Raw genomic sequence first — 24,524 nt, forward strand, 5'->3', positions numbered from 1 at the left:
AAGGCAGTTTTCACAAATATAGAAAAAACCATACTTTCATTTATCTGGAAAGATAAACAAGCTCGTGTCGCAATTAGAACCCTTTATAAACCAAAAGAAAAAGGAGGATTATCTATGCCAAATTTTAGGAATTATTACATGGCCTCACAATTAACATACGCTCAGGGGTGGGTTAATAATAAATTAGATCAAACCACCCAGGCCCTCTTTGAAGAACAGCTGGGTCAGTGGGAATCCCCAGTTCACTTCCTGCTGTCTGGATGCCCATTAAAAGGGATTCATCCACTGTTTCGACAGCTGGTAATGATCTGGAGACAGGTGCATGAGATGTGGGAATGGACGGGAATGGAAGCCCAATGCCCCATATGGTTTAATGGGAAATATAAAGAGCTCGTAAAAATATCAGTAGATAATATATGGAAAAAAAGTGGTATAGTGGAAATGGGACAATTGTATGACAATGATCAATTCATGCCATTTAGTCAATTAAGTATTGAATTTAATATACCAAATAAACAATTTTTTAGATACCTCCAGCTGCGACATGCCATATATAAGCAATTTGGAGGTTACACTCTAGAGATCTATACATCTCCCATTAAGAAAATGTTACAAACTATGAACAGGAGGTCGCAGGTTTCAAAATTATATGCTAATATTAATTCAAACCAACACTCCGAGATATTGGAAAGATTAAAAAATAAATGGGAAATGGATATAGGTCATCTGTCAACAGAAAATTGGAAAAGCATACTGGGGTCAATTAAACATGCCACATGTAGCATTAGATACCAGCAAATACATTTTTATGTCCTCCATAGGGTATATCGTACCCCAATGATGCTGCATAGGGCAGGTATAAGGGATGATACTAGATGCCCAAAATGCACCATGGAAGGAGCAGGGTTCTGGCACCTGATATGGGAATGCTCTAAAGTACATAAGTTCTGGGAGGAGGTATGGAATGATATTAGACTTACTGTCCCAAATATAGTACAGTGTGGCCCCAGGGTATGCCTTTTCGGACTGGAGTTAGGGGGAAGCAATGTAACACAATTATATCAGTATATTATTACTTTGACGACTCTGGCAAAAGTGATCATTGCGCGCACTTGGTTCGCAACAAATCAACCAGATATAGTAAAATGGAGAGCCCTGGTGAGAGAGGTGATTAGGCACGAGAACTATATGCATTATACAAGAAACACGATGACTAGGTTCCATGATAAATGGGATAGATGGCGGAACTCCAGACTGCATAAAATAAATGACGAAGAAGAAGAACAGCAATATGATGGGCATTGATTCATTCAACATAAGAAAAGGGGTAAAGAAAGTGGGAGGGGGGAGGAAGTGTGAAATGGGAAAATAATATATGCTCACTAATAATATAGTTACACAAAAAAAAAAAAAAAAAAATCATATATGATAAAGGCTTAAGAAAGCTCTTACACAAAGGCACAGATTAATAAATTAAAATAAATTAATAGAAATGAATGTATACACAACTAAAACACTAAAAAATATAAAATTTAAATATATAAATAAAGTCCTCTTCACAAGTAAAATGCACTTGGAAAGTACATTATAAAACCTGGTATAAATTTAAATATATAAATAAAGTTTTCTTTATAAGTAAATGCACTTGAAAAAGTACACTATTAAATTTGGTATATATAGGGTTAGAAATCGACTTGATAATAAAGTGTTGCATGGATCAATGCCTAATTAAAAAAAAAAAAAAAAAAAAAAAAGGGGAGTGGGAAATAAGAACATTTAATTAATTAATGATAAAAAGTGGTCTGTATCTATAAAAGAATGTCGGGGGGATTATGCGCCGTGGAACAGTGTATTGTAATTGATTAATGACCTGTAATTGTTATTGTCTAAATGTACGTTAGTTATGTCAATGTATGTATTATGAATTGTATATGTATGTTTGTGATATTAGTTATGTCTTTTTATTGTATTTTTTGTCTTTTTTATATACAAAACCAAATAAAGAATTTTAAATTAAAAAAAAAAGTGAAGCATTTCAGAACTATTACGTGTAGATAGTACACCATCTAGCAGCTGTGCTTCATTCACTCACTTTGGCAGTCTTAGCCAAAAGCAATAACACAAATAATCGTTACAAATCTACAAAGTTGTTATGCCAGAGGCATTGGATCTACAGTTATATAGTAACCGATTTTTTTATTATTGACACAAGTTTTAAATATTTATATATAGGAAACTCGTGACCCGGCCTTGTTTCGCAGGGGTTCCTGGCTGAGTGCCTCCTCCCTGCTGTATAAACTGTTGCATGAGCGGCACATGTCAAAGATACGCTTCACTGAGATCATAATTGCTCGGCTGCCATACGGGATAGGCCGATGTTTAATATACTTAAAACTTCCTTGAGAACTGCAGTACATAATAGTGAGAACTGCACAAAAATTCATCCAGCGTTTTTCAAGATTAGCGCGTTTAGACAGACAGATGCCCTTTGGGGAATTTTTTATTCTATGTAAGGATATCTAATAATGTATTACAACATCATTATGTAATATTGGAAAGGAATCCTAAAATATAGGATTATTTGGACTTTTTGTGTCCAAACATACATCTATATGTCTTCAGGGATTATATTAGGACATATATGTGACATGTGACAGACCAGCCATTGGCCATCTGAGTCTAGCAAACCATAGTGTGCACAATGGTAATTATTACAAACGCATGGAGATATTGTCTACCAAACAATGTAATCCTTCATGCTTGGTCAAGTGTTAGTGTTCTTGATTGCAATTACCAAATTATGGGGTTTATGAGCTTTTAAAAAACGATTGTGATAAATTACTTATTGTTACCATAAAAGTTTTTTATAAATGTATAAGCTAGGTATTGCCATAGCAAAATTATTCAAGTACAGGTTGAGTATCCCGTATCCGAATATCCGTTATCCGTTATCCGAATTATTCTGAAAACCATACATCAGAAAGTGAACAATTTTTATTTATTTTTGCTAAAAACTTACTGGGGACATCTGTAACAGCACTACTGAGGACATCATATATAACTGGCACTATATATGTGCAAGACAATGATTGCTTGGCATTTAAATTCAGTGCCTGAGATTGTACACAAACTTTGTTTCATGTTTTGAAACGTTGTTTTATGCACAAATAAAATATATTTGTGTTTATTTCATGTGTTTGATGTATATATACACAACATAAATGCAAGATACCTCAAGATACATCATTGAAATATTAAAATATTCCGAAATACGGAATAATCCGTTATCCAAAATTCTCCTGGTCCCGAGCATTTTGGATAAGGGATACTCAACCTGTATATACATACTGTATCATGAATTGAGTCTTCATTGCCATTGCACTCTAACATTAATAGCATATCCAAATATAAAATAAAAGTATGTGATAACAAATAGCTACACCTGATGTCCTTATACATGGGAAAAAGGCCACAGGTAAATATATATGGGAAAAAGGCCACAGGTAACAAATGATTACACAAGCTGCTCGATAATGTACTCCACTTAGTAACAAGAGCACATAGAATAGGTCTTATTGCTCTCTTGAGATGCAATCAGTGACATGTATTATGTAGTGAGATTTCTAAGTAATCTGTTTTATTGATACTGTTACATTTGTGGATAATAAATCAACTTTAAAACCTTCTTGGAAACACTTTCACTTTATTTAGCCATAAATAATAATCCTAATTGATGGTCTTTAACTGTCTGACAAGAACATTATTTTGTATTTTGATGCATTTTGTCACCAAGGAGTATACGGCTTTTGTAGAGATTAAAAAAATATACAGAGATACCAGGCAGGTTATGATAATGCCAAAATATGACTTGCTAAAATAGACTAAGTGGTAAAGTGTGGTCAAATGGAATGTATAGTTCACAGCTCATCAGTCAAAAATAAAATTCTTAAAGGAGGATTCCATATTTTGGTGGTATATAGGTCCAAGGTCTTATTAAGCAGAAAATGACAATGATTATAATTTCCTCTTCACACACACACCCACACACACACACACACACACACACCTCTCCCCTATTTCTTCTCTCTATCTTTTATTTCACCCTATTCCTACTCTTTCTGCCATCTCGCCATAATTTTCATCTCTAATCCATTTTTCCCTACAGTATTTCTCCCCTATCTTTTTTTCTCACCGTGTTGCTCATTTTCTTACCCATTTCCCCTGATTTCTCCTTTATCTACTGTCTCTCCCTGTTCCTCATCACTCACCCATTTCCCACTATTCATTATATATTTACCAACTCCCCATAATTCTCTATTTTTTTCTCTAATTTCCTCTACCATATGCCCTGCTTCTTCTCTAACTCCTATCTCTCCCGTTATTCTTCTCTCTCTCTCTCTCTCTCTCTCTCTCTCTCTCATTTTTTCCTGTTCCTCCTCTATCTCTCAACTCAGCATTTCCTCCTTCTCTTACCAGTAAAGGGGGTGGGGTGGGCTATTTCTCCTCTATTTTCCATGTCCTCATATCCTTCCCTGTCTCTCCAATGTCCACCTACAATATTCCTCCTCCCTCTCCCATTTCCTCCTAATCGTCCTCCCTCTCCCTCTCCTAATATTCCTCCTCCCTCTTCGACTCTCCACTATTCTCCTATCTATCCTATTTTTACTTATTTCTCCTCTCTCTCCCAACTCAACTTATTCCTTCTCACTCTCCCATTTCACATTATTCCCCATCTCTCCCATTTCCCCTCTTCCTCCTCTATCTCCTAACTCCCCAAAGTCCCCTTTCTTCCTCTCCCATTCTTTGCTATTTCTCCTCTCTCCCATTTCCCCCTTTTACACATTTGTGTTTCAGTTGTGTCTGCTATTTGAATAACCTCCCAGGTCATTTTTCAGTAAAGTGAGTTAAAATGGATGTTAAAAATCCTACACATTAATTCAGATTTGAAGCTGGCAATTATCTGAGCATACAATAGAAAATCACATGTATTAAGGTTTATTGATTCATTCATAGAAAGCATAGCACTATTTGTAGTATGCAATTTATTTAGTTCAGGCTATTTATACATAGAACCATGATCCAATATTAAATGTGTCCATAGATAACTGTCAATTATGGAAGGCAAACATTTTCTTTGACACTTTTTACTATAGTTTTTTTTAAATTGCTTTATATAGTGGTTACCTTGATTGTGTTATACTATAAAACACTACAAAAGAATAGTGAGAAATAAAACTTTAAATAATAAAGATCAGCTAATGTTATGCTCTTTTCTCTTGGACCGATTAACCCCGATGGCTGAAGAATAATTTGATTCCTCCCCAGCACCATTCATTAAACCCTTGATTGGTGGGTTTTGCTGGGGCAAGACAAACCTACTAGAGCAGGTTTGTCCTGCCCCAGCAAAACCCACCACAGAGCTTTGGGCCACCACTCTCTGTCTCTCCCCTTCTCCCGTTGCTCCCCCTCCCCCTCATATCTGCTCCGGTGATTGTAAGCCGGAGTTCCTGAGCCCTGCCGCTGCCCCAGCCGCCGATCATAACAGGTGGCAGGCTCAGGGATGTTCGGGGCGGCTCGGGAGGTCTCGTATGCCCAAAATCCTAAATCCCTCTGAGCTATTCCGAACATCCCAGAGCCTGCCACCAACCACCTGCTTATTAGAACTAATGGCGGTACAATCACTGGAGCAGAGAGGTGATATTGGAGGGGAGAGGAGAGTTGCCAGGGGGGGGGGGGCGGGGGCCCGGACAGGTGATGTGCCAGTGGTGCACAGCTGCAGGCACCACAGGTGCACACCTTTAGCTTAGTGGCATGCCTGGATATTTTTTCCAGACAAATCCGCTGCGGTGGTTAATTTCCCCTTTCTGCTATTACAGTGGCAGGGTGGTAACTAATACAAAATAGAGTTGGTGGCTGCCATTTATAAAATGTGGACAATCAAGAGCACAACCCCGTCCACCCCTACATACAGTAATTTGACCTTAGGATTACAAGTACAGCTAGCACAATTCTCTTAGTTTATATTTGTTCTAAAATCAATCAATAGGAAACTTTTGGCCATGGGTACCATGAGGTTTGGGAACCACTTTTTTTATGCATTTCGGAACTGCACTACTTTCATTTATAATACTTTTAAAATGGCTTTCCAGACACTCTCATGCTCTAAGGTGGTTAAGAGGCACTCTACTCTGATACCTCCTAACTTGATCCCCATGGGATTTTTTTTACCTTTGAAAATGGTGAGCTTGTAAATATTATTTATAGAATGTATGCCCAATTCCTAATGTACAAGAAAATACTTTATTGAGCATAGCCTAACTTATTTTGTATTTGTTAATGGTATTAGTGAAGTAGAACTGTAAAATTAGCTAAAAGACTTTAATAAAGGTTGTTGCATACCTGGTGACCTGGTTGAGGAATTGGAGGAGAAGAGGTACAGATATACTGTACAGTGAAATTCATATAAGACCAAAGTGCGCAATAGAACCCAAAGTGCTGCTAAAGTATCACGCACAAAGTAATAAACCCAAGAATATTACTTAAATGATAATGGATAAACAAAAATAGTGCATATATACAGTAAATGCTCAAAGGGTAACCATACAAATAAACTTAAACAATATCTCCCAATTAGGTTATGAGTCCTTCCAAGGTTCCAATATTTAATCTTGGAACCTTGGAGGGACTCATAACCCAATTGGGTGATATTGTTTAAGAATAGGAGGCAAAGTTATTCCCCCAAGATGGCATAGCCACACACCCTTCACCCATACAAGGCTCCCTTGCTTTCACAAAGGGGCATGCTGGCATTCCAAATACAGTACTTCACTATGCCCTAAATTATTACAAGAACTGGCAAATCTATGTAAAATATTGGCTGCTTTATAAGTAAAAGAAAAAATAGATACACCATTTTCAAGCACAGTAACTGTACAATTTTCATATATTCACATTACATTATAAAAGTCAATAACCCTTACTAAAATGTATTACTTAAAAACACAAATGAATACTGAATATTGAAACCAAACAGACACTTAGTTTTATTTTCTTGTATGCAATAAACCAGTGGTTCCAAAAAGTGGTCATCAAGGCCCCCTAACAGTGCAGGTTTTATGGATATTCCTATTTGTTTTATCAAACTGAAGTACTGTACTAAAAATGTCACTTGTGATTAAGCATAGATATCCTTAGGAACTGTACTGTTGCAGTGCTTTGAGGGCCGTGTTTTGGACCCACTGTACTAGACAATTGAAAACTAATGAAAACTATAGTTTTATTTATTTATTGTATTTATTAACAGTTTCTTATATAGCACACACATATTATGCAGAGCTTTACAGACAATATTTGAACACTCACATCAGTCCCTGCCCCAGTGGAGCTTACAATCTATATTCCCTACCACATGTACACGCACACACATTCATTCTAGAGATAATTTTGTTAGGAGCCAAATAACCTACCGGTATATTTTTGGATTGTGGGAGGAAACCGGACTACCCGGAGGAAACCCACACAAGTACGGGGACAATATACAAACTCCGCACTGTTAGGGCCATGGCGGGAATCGAACCCATGACCTCAGCACTGTGAGGCAGTAATGCTAATCATTACACCATCCGTACTGAGTAGTATATAGTTTTAGTGCAAGTTTGCATTGTTTAAAGATTTTTTCTAATGACACTCATTGTATTTCACTTTTTTAATGGAAAATAAATGCAGTTTGACACAAATATGGACAAGACAAATGTAGCAATTTTCCCAGTTAGAATTCTGACCTAAGTCATGGAGCAGGAGTAATATGAAAGACTTAGATTGTCTTGTTTTCTTTCAATAAACTGTATCAACTTAATGTACCTTGTCATTGTGCTAACTCTACAGCTATAGTGATAAATTGGCAGTCCATACAGTTACTCAAAACATACAGAGAAATACAGAAAGAAAGGTAAAGCATGTCAAATTTAATTTGTTTTTTTTTAGAAGTTGTGCTTATCACCTGTAACATGACATTTGTAAGCATCTATTATACTTATACTCCCTTTTTCAAGTTCTATGTTCTACTTAGGTCAGAATATACAGTAAATTCCCCAGGTTTCAGGTTTATTCATATTCAGGAATAAGCAAGACAGAATTATTTTAAATGCCCCAATCATATAAGCAGTGATCTATCCATAATGGGTATGAGGTCTACATAATCGCTGGGTCCAGGGGGTGCTCAAAACATACACCCTACAACGCTGCACACATTATTAAATATGTACACCTCCCAAGTTCTGCATCAGTGGGATGGTTTAGTTAATAGTGTTACTTGTAATGTGGATTATCACAAAGGGAAATACAGTGGTGGGGTGAGCAATAGGTTAATAGCCCAGTTATACCTTTTTTGTTTTATTGTTCGTGCATAAAATGTGAATAATGGAGGTCATTCAAAGATTAGAGGATAAAGTTATCAATTCTGGGGTAGTCAATATTGTTGCTTCTCTATTCATATTGCTAAGCCTGACATGTAATTCTGAAACAAAATGGAGGGGATAACTATGGTACCATTACCTATTATGGCACAAATGTTCTAAAGCTCTCACTTAAATCTGCCCCATGCACATTCTACTAAGGCATCCAAAGTGTTAGAAGTCTGTGTATTTAAGCAATGGTTTATAGCAGTAGGGTTGTTTTATTATCTCTGTACTTTATAGGACACAAAGGTGCTCAACGCACAAACCAGGGGCGTTGTAACATTGGAGGAGGCCAATGTGCTGCCTCCTCCATCCAGATCTTCTCCTCTTTGCTGGCAGCACTGTAGAGTCAGAGAACTTGAGGCTCTAATGGACATGTGCAGTTCAAATTAGCTACTGTCCAAGCACTAAACACAGGGAAAATGGCAGCCTCCCCACTTTTTGTTTTTGATTTCTACAGTACTGCTGCCATCAGCCAGGACTCCGACGGAGCAAGTAGTGAAGAAATGGCGCACAACTCTTGATCTTTCATAATATGGGTTTCCCATAGTGTAAATGCAGTAACAGGCTAATGTCACTAATGTTATGAAATAGCCATGGTATGGAGTAAAAGTAGTCAGGCTTCTCCTGACGTGTCAACATGCCCACTAGTAGTCAGGGTCCTGTCCAATATATTGGTAGTAACATGCCAATATTATGGGTTTGCTATATATGGGTTAACCAAATGCTGCCCATCGTGTAGTCAAATTATCCATCTAGGTCTCATTGTTTAGTATCTCAAATTTTAATAAATAAATGTGTACATTATCTCAGTGCTACAAAACTAGCTTTTAAATTCAACCTAGTATAGGTCTTGTCACAGTAAAACATATTTTCTAAAATGCCGTAACAAATAAAATGGTAGATGTGGAAATACATTTATGGGTAAAATATGAAATGAGAAAAAAGTGAGAGGCTTGCAATATTTAAGTAACAGAAGCATACATATTTAAGCACTGCATGAAGAGACATATCTTATTGCTTTTTACTTTTCTTAAGAGATGTGCTTTCACCTATTGCCATGCTTAAATTGCCAAGACATAACAATAACTTCGATTTCCTTATTCTGATTGGAAAGTTGCAATCGTATATTACCTAACAGAATCCAGAAATTGAATTGAATCTGTGTTGCTAAGTCAGGTTGCGGCAGCAGACCCAGGAGTCGGTAGTTCAATTTTCTTTGAGGCTGAATGATATTTTCTTTCAAAAAATGATGCATGCTATTCTAAGCAATAGCAGGGAAGATCTTTGCCAAAGCCTTAAATATGGAGTTAGGCAGGTTTTACCATGGCCTGCTGGGAACTTGTTTATATTGCAGAATGATCATCTCTTAAGAACAGTAAAGTAGTGGAGATTTAGTTCATCCCTGGAGACTTTCAAATAAACTGTTCAGTGAACTGTATACCGAAAGACCCCAACATTATCCCTCTGCAAAAATAAAACATTTAAATAGATTCCACGGTCTATAGTTGGTTACATTGAATTACTCTGCAAATATTGTTCAGCTATGTAAAAGGAAAGTTGTAGTGTTTGCTTGTAATTGAATCATAGATTGACATGGAATTATAATAATAATTATTAATATTATTATCATCATTGTTATCATCACCACCCGAATTTAAATGTTTGTTGCACCATCAAATACTGTAGCCGCCATTTCCATGCTAAAAAAATATTTTTAAGAATGTTTAATTATTCAATTACAAAGGAGTGTATTAAATAACAGGATACAAAAGTATTTGTGTACTATACCAACCTATCAGACATTAACATCAGACTAGACAAATCTGATTCTGGACCTAGGGGGTATGCAATCTTCCGCCACTATTTTTGATTGGAGAAATAGCGGCGGGTGCCTATTCAATGTTGTCTTTACCATCAGCATTGAAGAGGCATCACGGCAGAACGAGCCCAACTTTAAAATCTGTTGGGCCCGTTCTGCTGAGAGTGGCCATGGATTGTTGCGATCTCGGCCGTATCTCGACAATCCATGGCCGTTTACACAGACACGTCCCCTATTTGCAGATCGTTGGGCTATCTGGCAAACCGTAAATGGGCCAGGATCACGGCTGTCGGGATTGGACCAACAGTCGTGATCCGGGATTGCATATCCCCCTAAGAGTTACATCACAAACAGAAAATGTATGTGCAATCCCAATGTACGGGCCTCTGACTATACACATATATGGACAGTGCCAATGTTGTTGTTCTTGAAAATGATCCATAATATTAGGAGCAATAGGAGCATGGTGCAAGACTTCTATACAGTATGGCAAATAGCTGTGCATTGATAATTAGATAAAACTTGTTGAATACCTTTTGCAATTCCAATATTTTTTAATGTGGCATATATATATATATATATATATATATATATATATATATATATATATATATATATATATGGTTACCCTTTGAAAAAGGCGCCGAAGCGCCGAAACGGCCTGTCAGGGTACATGTATGGCTCCTAGGCTTCATGTTTGCTGCTACCACTGAGAAGGATATGCCTGTGGTCTCATAGCTGCTACTGCCTGTAGATGAGTATAACTCTGATTATTTGCCTGTTCAATTAAATTCTGATAATTCACTTTAAGAATGTGCTGGTCCCATCATTTGTGGACACCTTGGTTTTTACATCTGATTTATGGACTGCATAATTACTTGACCTGGCACTCACATTGTACTGATTGGTGTGCGATATATATATATATACAGGTCGAGTATCCCGTATCCGAATATCCGTTATCCGAATTATTCCGAAATACGGACATTCCAGAAAGTGAAAAAAAATTTTTTTTTTGCTAAAAACTCACTGGGGACATTTGTAACAGCATCACTGGGGACATGATATGTAACTGGCACTATATATGTGCAAGACAATGATTGCTTGGCATTCAAATTCAGTGCTGAGATAGTACACACATTTTGTTTCACGTTTTGAAACCTTGTTTTTTGAACAATTAAAATATGTTTGTGTGTATTTTATGTGGTAATAAAATATATTTGTGTGTATTTTATGTGGTAATAAAATATATTTGTGTGTATATTATGTGTTTATACAGCATAAATGCAAGATACTTCAAAATACATCATTGAAATATTAAAATATTCCGAAATACGGAATAATCCGTTATCCAAAATTCTCCTGGTCCCGAGCATTTTGGATACGGGATACTCAACCTGTATATATATATATATATATATATATATATATATATATATATATATATATATATATAAACAGACAGGTGGTGGTAGCACTCGCTTTAAGAAATTTCAAACGGACAAATTGTCTGCCGATGTTTCGAAGCCTTTAATGTTCGCTTCTTCTTCAGGACACAATAATATATATATAATATATATATATCAACTCAGTTACAACCTCTCAAACCTGTTTCGTCTTAATATAATGCAACTTTGCCACAGACATTTTCAGCAGTACTCGGTTGTTACAGGACACTAACAAAATAGAGAGGCCAAAATAGTCTTGAAACTATGTGTTCTGAAGAAAGTAGACCTGTCAAAAGTAGGTCCATAAGTGATTTTTCATAGGCAACTAAGGGCAAAAAAAAAAATCGGAATACCTTGAATTTCATAATTCAAGTACTGTACATGAATTAACATTGAAATACATTATTATAAATTAGCATATCAGTTGTCAGAGAAAGCTCAATCACTTTGCACTTAGATACTTAATTTCATCAATAAATGGACCATACCCCTTGTACAGTATACCCAACATCAGCTGTTAGAATGTATCATGAACAGTAATCGGCGAGGAACAAAATAACTTCTAATTAATGATTAGGATTAACATGTTTGTGTCCAACTCTTTTTTGCCTAATTATTTGCCCTGCACTTGACTGTCAGGTTTTTTCCCCTGCCATTTCCGCTTTGCTATTCCTGCACATCACCCTTTCTGAGTTTCCAGGGATTTTGAATGTCAATAGTGTTATACAGTTGTTCATTTTAAACTAGAACCTTTTTTTCTGCCTAGAGGAATCTCAGGCAAACATAAGTTTTTAAAGTTGGATTGGAAACACAGTTGCAATGGAATATGAATCAGCAGGTGATCTGGAACTTGAAATACATCTTCGAAAGTGAAACTGCACAAATTGGATATGTCTTAGCTTCCTTACATTAAAGTGTCTCTTCTGCAGAGTATATTTTGAACATAAGATGTATAGCCACATTTTGCTATATTTTTATTATGCAGAGCTATTTTTTGTATACTCAAATGTGCCCAGTGTCTGGGAAGGAAATTGAAATCAATAAAGTGCAGAAGTCAGTGCAAAGTACACAAACTAAATTGCATTGAATGAAAGCAGAATAAAAATAGGTACCGACAAAATGCAGAGGAGCAGTAACCTAGAAATGTGTAGTACATAACACTAAAGCTGTTATATCAGTAAATTGCTTTTAGTAAGTAATGGTTTCCAAGTCAACCAAAATGTTTCACACAAGAAAAAGAGCCAGAAACAGCCAGAACAATATTTGTTTAGCTTATACCCAACTTTTTCCTTTAAACTCCATGCTTAAAAGTCTAAGGGGCAGTTTGATTTTGCAGTGTGAATGACTGCTGCTTTAAAAAAAGTGGAGCTTTCTTAACAAATCTCTCACTTTCTGATTCTCTCACCCTATTACAAATTTCATCCCTAGTGCACACTGTTCCATCAAGGTCTAGTTATTAGTATACTCTATGCCAGTACTCCTCAAATGCGGTCCTCAAGGCACACCAATAGTTCAGATGGTATAATCAGCTGACTGATGTACATATTAAGTCACCTGTGCCTATGCCTGGATAGCCTTAGAACCTGAACTGTTGGTGTGCCTTGAGGACCGAGTTTGAGAACCACTGCTCTATGCAATAGCTAAAGGTAGACAACCAGCAGGAGCACATCTGTTTATAACTGACTCTGAAGCAGGTCCCATGTTTCTGCAGCTAGAAGACCTGATAGAAACATCAGTTACTTTCTCTTTGCCATGAAGATTATTTTTTATATTATTAATGCCACTTATGTATTAATCAAGGTCACAGTGGTTAGAAACAAATACATATTCATACTCAGATTTTTTAAATATATTTATGAATGTTCAAAAATGTAATGTATGGGCTATTGCTTGGCGTCACCAGTATGTCATTTTCCAATCTGTCATGTAAAGCCCAGTAGTCTGGCTAGATACCGTATTAGTGCAGGTCATACACTCTATATACTATATATATACAGCATATACACTTGCTTCCCAAAAGCAAGGTAGGAAGTGAGTGCAGTCGCATGTTCTCCTTGGAATGCTGCTGCGTTGCTTGCCACTAGTTGCCTTCTATTTAAGCCACATCCCATTCATTACCAGGGCCCAGTGTATCTCTATATGTATATCAGGTCTTAGTAGCTAACTTTAGGGAGAACAAAGTTCTTAATCAATTGTATGACACTTGAAGACCGGTAAGGAGCAGTGTGGCCCTCATTTGATGACACTCTGCTGTAGAGCAGTATGCAGACATTGGCAATAAACAAGGGGGTAAATTTATTATGCTCACTGAAGTGACAAACTGTCTGATTTTATCAGCGGCCAATCAGCTCCTACCTGTGAAGTTACAGGCTTGGTTTGAAAAATGACAGGTAGGAGCTGATTGGCCGGTGATAAAAACCAGACAGTTTATCACTTCACCGAGCTTAATAAATCTACCCCATTGTTAGTTAATCATACTTTATAGAACTGCTTCCTCTTTGATAACATAGCAAAGGCTATGATTATTGGTCATACAATAGTTGATGTTTTTGCTGAGACTATGTGGGGGTATTCAATCCCCGCCACTATATAAGAAGTGGAAAAAAACGGTGGGCACCTATTCAATGCTGTCTCGCCCGATAGCATTGAAGAGGCAGATCGACAGAATGGGCCGAACTTTAAAAGTTGTTAGGCCCATTTTGTTGAGAACGGTCATGAATTGTTATGATCACGGATGAATCTCAACAATCCATGGCCGTTTATGCGGACATGCCCCCTTTTTGCTGATTGGCAGATGGGACATTGAATCCTGCCTTGCAATTTGTGGTTGAGCAAAACGAAAATGGGCCAGGGTCACGGCTGTCGGGACGGACCGACAATTGTGACCTGGGATTGAATACCCCCCCTATCTGTCAAATTTCTCTAAGCTATACGTAATCTATAGTGGTTATAGTATTTTGTGTTAAACAAAACATGTTAAACAAACCTATTTTAATGAAAATTATTTTAAAAAAGTACACAAATGAATACAAAACATTAATCTGTTTTCTTGTTCAAGTAAATTAGTATTTTCACCCTTTGTTACATTTCTGATGGTTCTGTTAAACATTGAATGAGCCTCAATTTTCCGAAAAATGGCGTTCATAGTAACAACGCATTATGATGGAAAGGTTTAAAAGGATTAGTGTTACAGTAGGTGAGAATAAAACTGCCTATTCAGAAGTAGCCATACTTACCAGGGCTACATTGCAGCTGTCTGATGCATAGAGTTACAGCCACTGTACAGTTAGCAGCACTGAATAGCTATTGTGACACTAATGAGAACAGTTTGATTTTTTTAGCTTATCTTTGTGCTTCTCTTGTCTGTTTCTTGCAGCTGATGGATGCACTGACTGGTCTGTGGATTACAAGAAATATCAGGTTTTGGTTGGAGAACCTGTTCGAATAAAATGTGCACTATTTTATGGATATATCAGAGCAAATTACACATTAGCACAGAGTGCTGGACTCAGCTTAATGTGGTATAAAAGTACTGGGCCTGGAGATTTTGAAGAGCCAATTGCTTTTGATGGAATAAGGATGAGCAAAGAAGAAGATGCTATTTGGTTTCGGCCAACCGTGACAGAAGACAGTGGTCTTTATGCATGTGTCATAAGGTAAATATTGACATTTAACATACTTTTGAAGTACAATAAAGCTTTTTGAGTTGGTGTAAGCTGTAGTACTGTATATCTTTAATACTATGGGACACACTGTATGTAAAGCATCCGAGTTTGCCAGAGGTGTGGGATGCCATATAAACTTAGATGTTTATTTGAAGCGGCAATCATTTACAAGGCAAATCCAGGCCATGTTAATGATTTAAGCTTTAAAAAATCCTATCTGCATCCCCCTCCTGCAGATGCTAATACGTATGCCTCAATGTGGAAGATTTATTATGCCTTGAAGAGAGAGATAAAGTAGATGGAGACAAATTACTATCCAATCATCCCCTAACCACTATGTTAAAGGCTGTGTATGAAAAATGACAGTTTGGAGCAGGGCTTGAATAAGGCTAATTGAGGCTACAGGGCATTGGTGTGTATGTGTGTGTGTGTGTGGGGGGGGGGTCACTAATAAAATTGAGTCTGCCCCCTGCAGGTATCACTACTGTAAAAGATAGAGAATGACAGAGATAGAGGGGCATAGAGAGTGTCAGGGAGAGAGAAAAAGAGAGGGGGTGAGAGAGAGAGAGAGAGAGAGAGAGAGGGGGGGGGGTACAGAGTGAAAAAGGCGAGAGTAAGGGAGAAAGATAGAGGAGTGTGAGAGAGTGAGCAAGGGTGTCAGGAAGAGAAGTGGGAGTTAGAAAGGGCATCAGGGAGAGTGTCAGAGAGAGCTATGGAAGATGTATGGGAAAGAGAAAAACAGTGATTTGAGAACAGAAGAGATAGTGGTTGTCCATAAAACAGGTAGTGGAATAAGTGAAGGACTTCATGGGGAGAGAGGGGGAGATGGGGAGCATGATGGAGAGAAGAGGTCAGGAAGAAAGAGAGCTATATTGAGAGGGAAGAATGCAGGTGTCAAGGAGAGTGCAGAAAAGAGAGAGAGACAGTGTCACAGAACAAGGAAGACAGAGTGTGAGGGAGAAATAAAGAGAGGGTTCTAGGGAGGAAAAGAGAGAGAGAGTGACAAAGAGAGAGGGGAGTGAGAGAAAGATCAAGAATGTAGTAATAGAGTAAGCAATAGGAGTCAACAGAGAGAATGAATAAGTTTCAAGGAGAGACACAAGAAAGACATAGAAGCATGAGAGAGACGGGGAAGGAGGGAGGAGAAGAAAGCAGGAGATATACTACATGTTACAGGCTACATCATCAGGTCTCTGATGGGGGTAGAAACTTTATGGTATTAAGCCATTAAGCCATTCCCTTCCTCATACACCCACAAATCACTCCATTATGTTTGCCAATGGGCAAGTCTCGGATAGTAACACCCATCCTTTTTAGAGATGGAGACAGTTTTTGCCACAGTGTAGGGGGCCCTACTATTTGGGCATCACTTGATGACTGCCAAATCCATCTCACCTATAATTGTACTCTAGTTAGGAGCTGATTGTATGGTAGGTAGTATATTGCTCTCCTTCTTTTCTATCTTCATGGCTTAGTACATCTCACCCTGATATTATAAAGGTCAAAACCACTTTCAGATAAATCCTTTGAAATATTCAGTGCAGATATTTAAATTTAAAGGGGCAGTTCCTTCCCTTGTTTTAGTGCCCTGAAGAACTCAGGCAATCACAAGGGGGGGTTACATGTTGTGTGGTGTTGGGATTGAGCTTAACCACAGCATAATATAAGCATTATATTATTATGTTATATGAAGCACCTGTGTGATGTAGTTAGGATCAAGCTTATTAGTATGCACAATTATTCCCATCCCAAATATACAGGTAAGAAATCAACTGCTGGATTTAGAACTGAAACTGACCATGTCTTAAATGATCCTAGAAAAAAAAAAAATATTTTTTTTTATCTTAAAGTGATTAATCAGATATATTTGTTATTATGGCAACATGTTGCTTTAAAGATGATGCCAATAGAATTACCCAAAGATTAATTTTTTATTTAGATTACTAAATAAATTGTCTGCAAAATAACCATTCATTGTTGCCAGCACGTGGCCAGTTCCAGTTGGATAGTACAATACAATGTAAATTAGTTTCCCCTCATCAATTTATAGTGTGTCATCCATCGTTTTGAACTAGATGCATGTGATCTAATGCAAAATGCACGTAACACATATTGCACCATGTATAGGCATCTTATACTTATTGAATTTATTACTGGTTGGATATAAAAAATTGTGGGTGAGATTTAATAGGATGAGAGATTCAGAAAGTGAGAGATTTGGTAAGAAATCTCCAGTTTTTTTAAAGCGGCAATCATTTACACTGCAAAACCAGTTTTTTGCAGGGTAAATAATTGCCGCTTTAGAAAAACTGGAGATTTCTTACCAAATCTCTCACTTTCTGAATCTCTCATCCTATAAAATCTCACCCTGTGCATCTTCATTTAAGAACATCATTCGGATTAAACCGGACATTTTTTTAAACTCTTCTATTAAAATAATGGATTTCCACATAGTTGTCTTATAATCCAGTTTGTCATAGTAAAATATTATCTGCACTAATTCAATGTAATATGACAGATGTACAGTTTCTATAGTATTTCTCTGTGATAAGCAATTCGATTTTTTTTTTAATATTTTGATGTATTTAAAACTCATTATTATCTGAACATAAGCGTAGTCCGCATTAAAGCCTTTACAGTGCCTTATACAATGTATCTAGTACATTCTATAAAAGAATAGGTAAAAGCTGATAGGTTGCTATAGTCACTTCTCCGCTCTTTTTACATTGCATTACTCACCTCTTAATATTGATTGCATACAATCGCTACAGTATGCTTATGTAATGTGTTACTCTTCTGTTAAACTATTTGTAAGAATTGAAAAACTATCATTAATAATAACAAGATGGTAAAAGTAATTACATATAATAGCTAATTTGCTAATCATTAGGTTATTATTATATGTAACCAGATTAATAGTTTATATTGGAAAAGAAAAGCAAAAATTATTTTTCTTCCTTTTTCAAAGTAGACATATGGCAATTAATTATTAGAGAAAAGCAGCTCAATTGACTCAATTCGGCATCTTATCACAAGTTTGTATCTGAAATCACCATGCTATTGGCTATTGAAAATACAAGAGAGCTGGTTAGTCAATAAGAATGACATTTTTAGATCCAAACATAAACAAGTCAAAACCAAATGCCTCATCTCTTCTTATTATTATTCCAATGTTTTAGAATACAGGTGGAGATTCCCTTATCAAAATTGCTTGGGATCAGAAGTATTTTAGATCACAGATTATTTCGGAATATTTTTATATTTCAATGACGTATCTTGAGGTATCTTGCATTTATGTTGTACAGACAAATCAAACACATGAAATACAAACAAATGTATTTTATTTGAGCATGAAAAAGGTTTCAAAACATGAAACAAAGTTTGTGTGCTATTTCAGGCACTGAATTTGAATGCTAAGCAATCATTGCATTGCGCATATTTAGTGGCAGTTACGTACAGTATCATGTCCCCAGTAGTGCCAGTTACAGATGTCCCCAGTAGTGCTTTTAGAACACACACAATAAAAGAAAGTACACTCTGGAAATTATGGTTTTCGATATAATTGGGATAACGGATATTTGGATAAGAGATACTCAACCTGTACTACTTGTATCATTGTTCAACGGAATCATAAACATATTTAGCAAGGTTTAGGATAAAACTGCCTACACTTAAATTATACCATCATTATGATTTCAGAGAGAAGGTCACAGAGATATTCATTTCAGCAGTCAATACTAAAACAAATGGCAAAAAAAATATTATTATGGGGTATATTCAATACCGGGTCACGGTTGTCGGGGCGTCCCTGCAGTCGCGGCCCGGTCCCGTTCTTAGCCTGCTAGACAGCAAATTGGCAAGTGGGATTCAATATCCCACCTGTGGAGTGCCAAAAAGGGGGTGTGGCCTCGAGAAATGACCATGGACTGCCGAGATCCGGCCTTGAGCTCGACAATCCAAGTCCGTCCTCGGCAAAATGAGCCCAACTGCTTTTAAACTCGGACTCCTTTTGCCAAGATGCCTCTTTAATGCTTTTGGGAAAGACAGCATTGAATTGGCACCCGCCGCTATTTCCCTAATAGTAAATAGCGTCAGGGGATTAAATAACCCCTATGTCTTTACTATGTAATTAAATATACATGCTGAACATGTTCTGTGACTAGTAATAATGCCACCAGTAATCCAAAATGCTGCTGGATATGCAAATGTATATCTGTTTAGCTAGCCTGGTATTGTCATATTATGGAGCGTAAATAATGAGTATTTCCTAAAGTTCTTGACAATATATGAAAGAGAGGATGGACCAGGATACAAAATATAGTTTACCAATTGGCTGATTGTAAAAAAAGTATACATGCGTGTGATTCCTATGTTGGCTTTTTCAGAGAACAATGCTCATATCACTTCCTCTTTTCCACATCACTTTTTTTAAGGAGATCAGTAGATGGCAATAAAGCCATCAATATCAAAAGCTTAAGAAATATAGAACAAAATAGGAGGGAATATAATGGTCAAAAAGGTCATATGTTCAAAAATGATAATGAGCGGAAACTCTGGAAGAAGGAAGTCCGTGCCAGTTTGCACTAGCTTGTACTAGCCAATTATAAAGCAGATACTAGATGAACATAAGGTTGTATAAAAAAATATCCTTGACCCCAGTACAGATCATAAATCATCTCACACAAGGAAGAGATATTTCATGAATATACAGTAGTTATGTCTGATTATTATCCAATAATGCACATACTATACTAAAATAAAAAATAAAATGAAAATCTCAAGCTGTAAACAAAACTTCTTACATCATCCAGCATTTAGATTTACCATATATGACATGTCTAATGAGAGTTTCTGCATACTAGCAGAATACACTGTCAGTATAGTGCTTAAATGTGAAAAAACCCATGTAGAACTTTTGACTGTCGACCTAGCCCATATCGACCTAATGATAGTGTCGACCTATGTCGACTTTCCTGCATATCGACCTTAATACATGTCAACCTTAATGCATGTTGACCTAATGCTTGTAGACCTAGTGACCATATCCCATACTGTATGCTAAATTACAGTACACTTCATCTAACATTTAAATTAGAGATGTGCGGCGGCCACTTTTTCGAGTTTTGGATTTGGATCTCCCTTTGTGTTTTGGATCTGGATTGGTTTTGGCAAAACCACCCTTGCGGGTTTTGGTTTTGTTTTTTTGGAAAAAAATGCTAAAAATGGCTAAAATAACAGAATTTGGGCCTGTTTTTGCCCCTAAAGTATTATTGACTTCAACCACATTAGTTTCCACTCATTTCTATTAAATTTTGATCACTTCGCAGCTCACAAAATTGTATTCATTGACTGTAGTTGGGCCAAAAAGTTATACCGAGGTAGCTGGATGACTAAGCAGTGGGAATCACATACATGTGGACCTTGCCTTTAGACATAGCTCCTGTACACTGGACACAGCTGTCACACTGGACACTGCCCCTGGACACAGGCCGTCACACTGGACACTGGATACAGCCCGTCACCCTGGACACAGCCCCTGGATATTGGACACCGCCCCTGGGCACAGCTCCTGTACAGTGGACACAGTCATCACACTGGACACTGCCCCTTGGACACAGGCCGTCACACTGGACACTGGATACAGCCCGTTTCCCTGGACACAGCCCCTGGACAATGGACACAGCCCCTGGGCACAGCTCCTGTACACTGGACACAGCTGTCACACTGGACACTGCCCCTGGACACAGGCCGTCACACTGGACACTGGATACAGCCCGTCACCCTGGACAAAACCCCTGGACAATGGACACAGCCTCTGGGCACAGCTCCTGTACACTGGACACAGTCATCACACTGGACACTGCCCCTGGACACAGGCCGTCACACTGGACCCTGGATACAGCCCGTCACCCTGGAGAAAACCCCTGGACAATGGACACAGCCTCTGGACACAGCTCCTGTACACTGATCACAGCCGTCACATTGGAAACTGCCCCTGGACACAGACCGTCACCCTGGACACAGCCCCTGGACAATGGACAAAGCCCCTGTCACAGTGGACACAGCCCCTGTCACACTGGCCAATGCACCCTGTACACAGGCCCTGTACACAGGACACAGCCCCTGTGCACAGCCCCTGTACACAGGACACAGCCCCTGTACACTGTACACAGCCCCTGTACACTGGACACAACCCCTGTACACAGCCCCTGTACACTGGACACAGCCCCTGTACACTGGACACAGCTGCTGTACACAGCCCCTGTACACTGGACACAACCCCTGTGCACAGTCTCTGTACACTGGACACAGCCCCTGTGCACAGCCCCTGTACACTGGACACAGCCCCTGTACACTGGACACAGCCCCTGTACACAGCCCCTGTAGACTGGACACAACCCCTGTACACTGGACACAGCCCCTGTCACACTGAACACAGCCCCTGCAGCCCCTGTACACTGGACTTGTGTACAGTCAGCAGCCCCTTCGTGCAGACCCTAATCGAGTGAGCACTGCAGCACCAAACAAAAGCGCACAGCACAGAGCTCAGAGGACAGAGCACAGATCCCAACCACCCTCTTGCCTCTCCTATAATGGAGTGAAGATGGCAGGGCGCGCGTGCGTCTTATATAGAATACAGATCCCGCGAGAATCTGACAGCGCGATGATGACGTTTTGCCTCATTTTCGGTCCGGAATTCAGGCGGGAACTCCCGAGTCAGCTCAGATCCTGCCTCGTTTGGGTGGGTTCGGATCTCAAAGATCCGGACCCGCTCATCTCTAATTTAAATATATGCTATAATGTAGTATTATGTTCACAGATACTGTATGTACAATATCTACCAGTTACATATTGTTATAGGTATATTCATATTTTTTACATTGACTATATAAATTTAGTAATAAAAACTAAACAAAGCAGTTTGCCTTCAGCTATAATGAGAACATAACAATGATTGTCTTACATACTTCATGTGATTTTTTTATGGACTCATTTTAGATGAATTAATAGGAATAATAGCAATAATTACGAATTTCCTGTATTTTTGTGTTACTCTGAGATCAGTCCATTTTCACAGAAGACTTGAAGGGATTTATAATTACGGCAAACATAGTATGAGTTGGCAGACTATAACTTATGGGAGGCTGTACACTGCCAAAATGGTAACAGGTGGTAGAGAAACAGGCAGTAATTGACTAGAAGTATAATGAGAAAACTAGAACCATACCTGAAACTTTTAGCAAATAAACCTATTAGAACATTTTTGATCACCGTTTTAATAAAGTTATTACAAGATCCATAAAAATGGTAAAAATGGATTAGAAACAAACTGTATGTAACATAACCGGCAGATAAATTCTATACACGGTTACTGACCTGCAAATATTAACATAAAAAGAAAACAGGGATGGCAAAGTGGATAAGATGGGCAAGTAAGCAAAGAGAATTTTTTTTCGAAAGCTTGCATAAGGTTTAGAGGATATAAGTACCTCCTTTTTATTGTAATTTAATGAGTGGTTGTTTTGATTTCTTAATCAAAGTTGGGAGCCTATTATTTGTTCGGTGGATGCAGGTTCTGTTAAGGATGAGAAAGGAGCTTCTTCCTCTTTCCAGTTTTTGTATGCTCCCTCCCACCCAACATGTGTTTGCTGTAACTTGTTTAAATACAAATTTAGATTTGTAAATATCAGTGAAAACAGTGCTCCTTGGTGGCTCAATATAGCTCAGTGAGATTGTCTATCATTTAAGGTGCCCATGCACCATGCATTTTGTCCGTACTATGCCATGCGTGCTACCGTGCACAATACTGTATGTCGCATAGCACAAAAATTATACACTGCATGTACTTTTTGGACTAGATCACATTGCGACTAGTTCAAAATGCATGCTGCTTTAGCACATCCCATGAGTTGTGAACTAGATCCAATGCGATCTAGTCCAAAGTACATGGGCCAGGTGTGAGCACCTTTACCGTTTGAGAGAGGTGAGTCAGTCACTACCTTATGGTAGGACAAGGTCTCCCTCTTAGGAAGGGATCAACACTGTGCTACATAAGGGGAGATGGCGCTACCCAAGTTGGCTTATGGCCAAGGAACACAGCTTTTTCTGCCATGTGCTTAATTCATAAACACCAATTTGATTTAATATATGTGGCTGGGAACTTTTTTTTTTTACAATTTATACATTTGTACATGTCATTATTTTTTATATTAAGTTTAAGTAGTAATAATAATACATATGGGTAACTTATGAGATCTGTCTATCTCGTTATTGGGATAAAAATCAATAAATAAAAAGAAAAATAGAGTACATCTAGCCTCTTATAGAGATGAAGGGGTTCTGCATTTTTTTCTCTTCAAGGTAAGAGGCCAGATACTTATGACTGCAGTTATTTGCCAGCCAGTAATCTTTAATGTTGGCATTTTTCCCAGCATGTTTGGCAGTGTATTGTGGACTTAATGCTTATTACATTCAGCGATTTATTATCAGAGCAAAGTTGGGCCAGTGAGTTACAGCACTTTTTTTTGCCTATTTTTTACTACCTACTGTATTATTATTTCTATTGAGGTAATTTGCAGGTAGGGCCCAACAAAGTCACAGAAAATTGTTGAATTTACCAAATCGGAGGCTATCTAACAAATAAAACAAAATAATCAGTAGGGTATTTTTATATAACTTAGCTGTATACTCCCTCCCAACACATTGACATATGAGGTAGGATCCTCATCATCCACCAGTACTTGCGATGTACAATGTTGTATTCAATCTTGTAATAAAAGGAATAGTGAACATGTGGACATTTTCTCCTTTCAATTCATCAGCTTCAAGCTTGCATTTATCAAGTAGAAGGTGATTGGCTGCTACATCCAACTCCCCCTGTCCACTTCTCCAGTCTTTGAAAGGTTTGATACTGTATGTTCTTGACTTACAACATTCATTAAGTAAGCTCCACTTACAATCTTACAACCTTAAGCTGCACTTACAATCTTACAACCTTAAGCTGCACTTACAACCTTACACATGGAAAATTTACTTTGAAACTTGCAGGTACTGATGAATGTATCCCATTCATTTAGTCAGTCTGTGCATTATATTCTTGCAGGCTCAAATCATAGATAGAGCAGGGGTGTTT

The 24,524-nt window shown here is 37.9% G+C and overlaps 1 protein-coding gene across 1 annotated transcript in view; it reads left to right on the plus strand.

The window, feature by feature from the left end:
• The window catches only part of IL1RAPL1 (interleukin 1 receptor accessory protein like 1), a 1,364,460-nt gene that overhangs the window by 633,870 nt on the left and 706,066 nt on the right, over positions 1 to 24,524 (plus strand). Inside the window, exon 3 of the mRNA XM_083172527.1 lies at positions 15,103 to 15,382. Within this exon, the coding sequence (XP_083028653.1) occupies positions 15,103 to 15,382 (280 nt within the window). The remainder of the gene's footprint in view (positions 1 to 15,102; positions 15,383 to 24,524) is intronic.

Source organism: Crinia signifera, chromosome 2 (genome assembly GCF_055691185.1).
Source record: "Crinia signifera chromosome 2, ASM5569118v1, whole genome shotgun sequence".
Classification (NCBI taxonomy): domain Eukaryota; kingdom Metazoa; phylum Chordata; class Amphibia; order Anura; family Myobatrachidae; genus Crinia; species Crinia signifera.